This window comes from Belonocnema kinseyi, chromosome 6, assembly GCF_010883055.1.
Source record: "Belonocnema kinseyi isolate 2016_QV_RU_SX_M_011 chromosome 6, B_treatae_v1, whole genome shotgun sequence".
Classification (NCBI taxonomy): Eukaryota; Metazoa; Arthropoda; class Insecta; order Hymenoptera; family Cynipidae; genus Belonocnema; species Belonocnema kinseyi.
The window spans coordinates 4,129,328-4,131,055 of record NC_046662.1 but is presented as its reverse complement, the minus strand read 5'-3'; the positions used below and the strand labels follow the sequence as shown (position 1 = coordinate 4,131,055).

General features: G+C 37.1%; 1 protein-coding gene across 1 annotated transcript in view; it reads right to left on the bottom strand.

Moving 5' to 3' along the window:
• Positions 1-25: 25 nt before the first annotated feature.
• Positions 26-1,728, bottom strand: part of LOC117174618 (U6 snRNA-associated Sm-like protein LSm7) — a 15,237-nt gene continuing 13,534 nt past the window's right edge. The window contains exon 4 of the mRNA XM_033363865.1: positions 26-375. Within this exon, the coding sequence (XP_033219756.1) occupies positions 236-375 (140 nt within the window). The 3' untranslated portion in view covers positions 26-235. The remainder of the gene's footprint in view (positions 376-1,728) is intronic.

Sequence of the window (1,728 nt, the reverse complement as noted above, 5' to 3'; positions counted from 1 at the left end):
AAGAAGTAAATGTACAAATACTTATGAAAAATCGACTTGCATTTTATTGATGATACACCATCTCTAAGAACTTTGTATACATCATTGTAAATTAAATCCTTCTGATTATGTAGATGTTTAATCACTTTAAATAAGTGATTAAAAAAAGGAATTAAATATAAATGACAGTCTTATTCTTAACGTTACTTTAAAGAATAATTATAATCACGTAATTTAATCCTAGAAAAGTCCTTAATTATCCTTCCTGTTGAACGAACGGATTTTGAATAGATTCCATTCCATCGACTGGGCAAATCAAGACTACAGATGTTCCTCGACAAACGACCAAACCTAGAGGTCTAGTGTCCTGATTTAACTTGTACGGGTCATCAGGATCTGTAGCAACATTTTATTCTAATTAAGTTCTTCATATTTTCATAATACATTGCAAATACAGGGCTCGGCGTCAATTCAAAGATAAAAAATAATGCAGGGTGGCTATTTTAAAATTTTTCAACTCCTGGCTTTCTCCCGGTAATTATTCGTGATTTCTCCCGGTTAAAAAAAAGTAACTCTCTTTGCGAAACCTAGTTTTTTCATATATATGTGACGTGCGCCGAAAAAAGGAGGCTTACTCTAAAAAAATCGAAATCGAGGTTTTTACACCTTTCGATAGTTTTTGAGTTGCTCCTTTTAATGAAATCATCGAAAAAAATTCTGAGCGTTATTATTACTAATACAGTGAAACTCTTTTATACAGCCGATTTCGGGGCTGACCTTGAGTGTGAATTAACTCATTGTAGCACGGTCCACTTTTGTTTGTTCATGCTTGACTGCTCGCCTGAGTGATAACCGCAGACCCCGCGCAGTTCCTGTTATACCTACCTACGGCGCGGCTTCAATTCTCAGAATGGCTATAGAAGGGAAGGCTATTCAAGTGTTTCACTGTAATTGAGTTATAAGATACCTGAGAAATCCGGCTTTCGTTCGAGAGCTCGAGATCCCGTAAAACACCTCCCACCACTTACCATTACATCTCCACGTCACATCTATGCCAGGGACTGAGAGTGAATCCCGAGTGAGCCGAAAGTGATGCTCTAAACGCGCTCTTTAGGAGATATATTCTGTGAGAGAACTGTAGCTTGAAAGAGGCGTCACCCAATCCCGCATGGCCGAAGTCAGCCCTCCGCAAACAATTGGGGAAAAGATTCAAGCAGGTAAGTTGGTGCCTGGAAGTCTGGAACGAATCCCGAGAAGAGTAATTCTTCACTGAACGATCCCTGCCCCCACTCCGGTATGGATGGAATCAATAGAAGATCGAAAGACTGGAAAGATCGGACTTACTGCCTCTCTATAGGATTTGAATCTTCTAGGGAGCTGAATCCTAAGAGTAAAACCCCTTTGCTGCTTCTCAAGAGATCGATCTCTTAGTGAGTCAGAATGTGCCGTTTCTGATGAATCTTTTGGAAACGAAACTTTACTGGATGGCACCACTTACAATATTTTTTCGAATTTTGATAAACAGTCTCTAGTGGTAATTATTGTTGACTAATGCATTTTTTTTTTCATAAATTCAGATTTATGTGAATTTTAATTAGAATACTTTTATCATAGAGTATTATTTTCTCATAATTAATTTATTATTATTTAAGGGCATGTGACACAGCTAAATTCCTATATTACCGACCACAGTTTTTCAGTACACTGAATGTTTTTTTGAACCTAAGAACTTTTTTTGTAAATAAAATA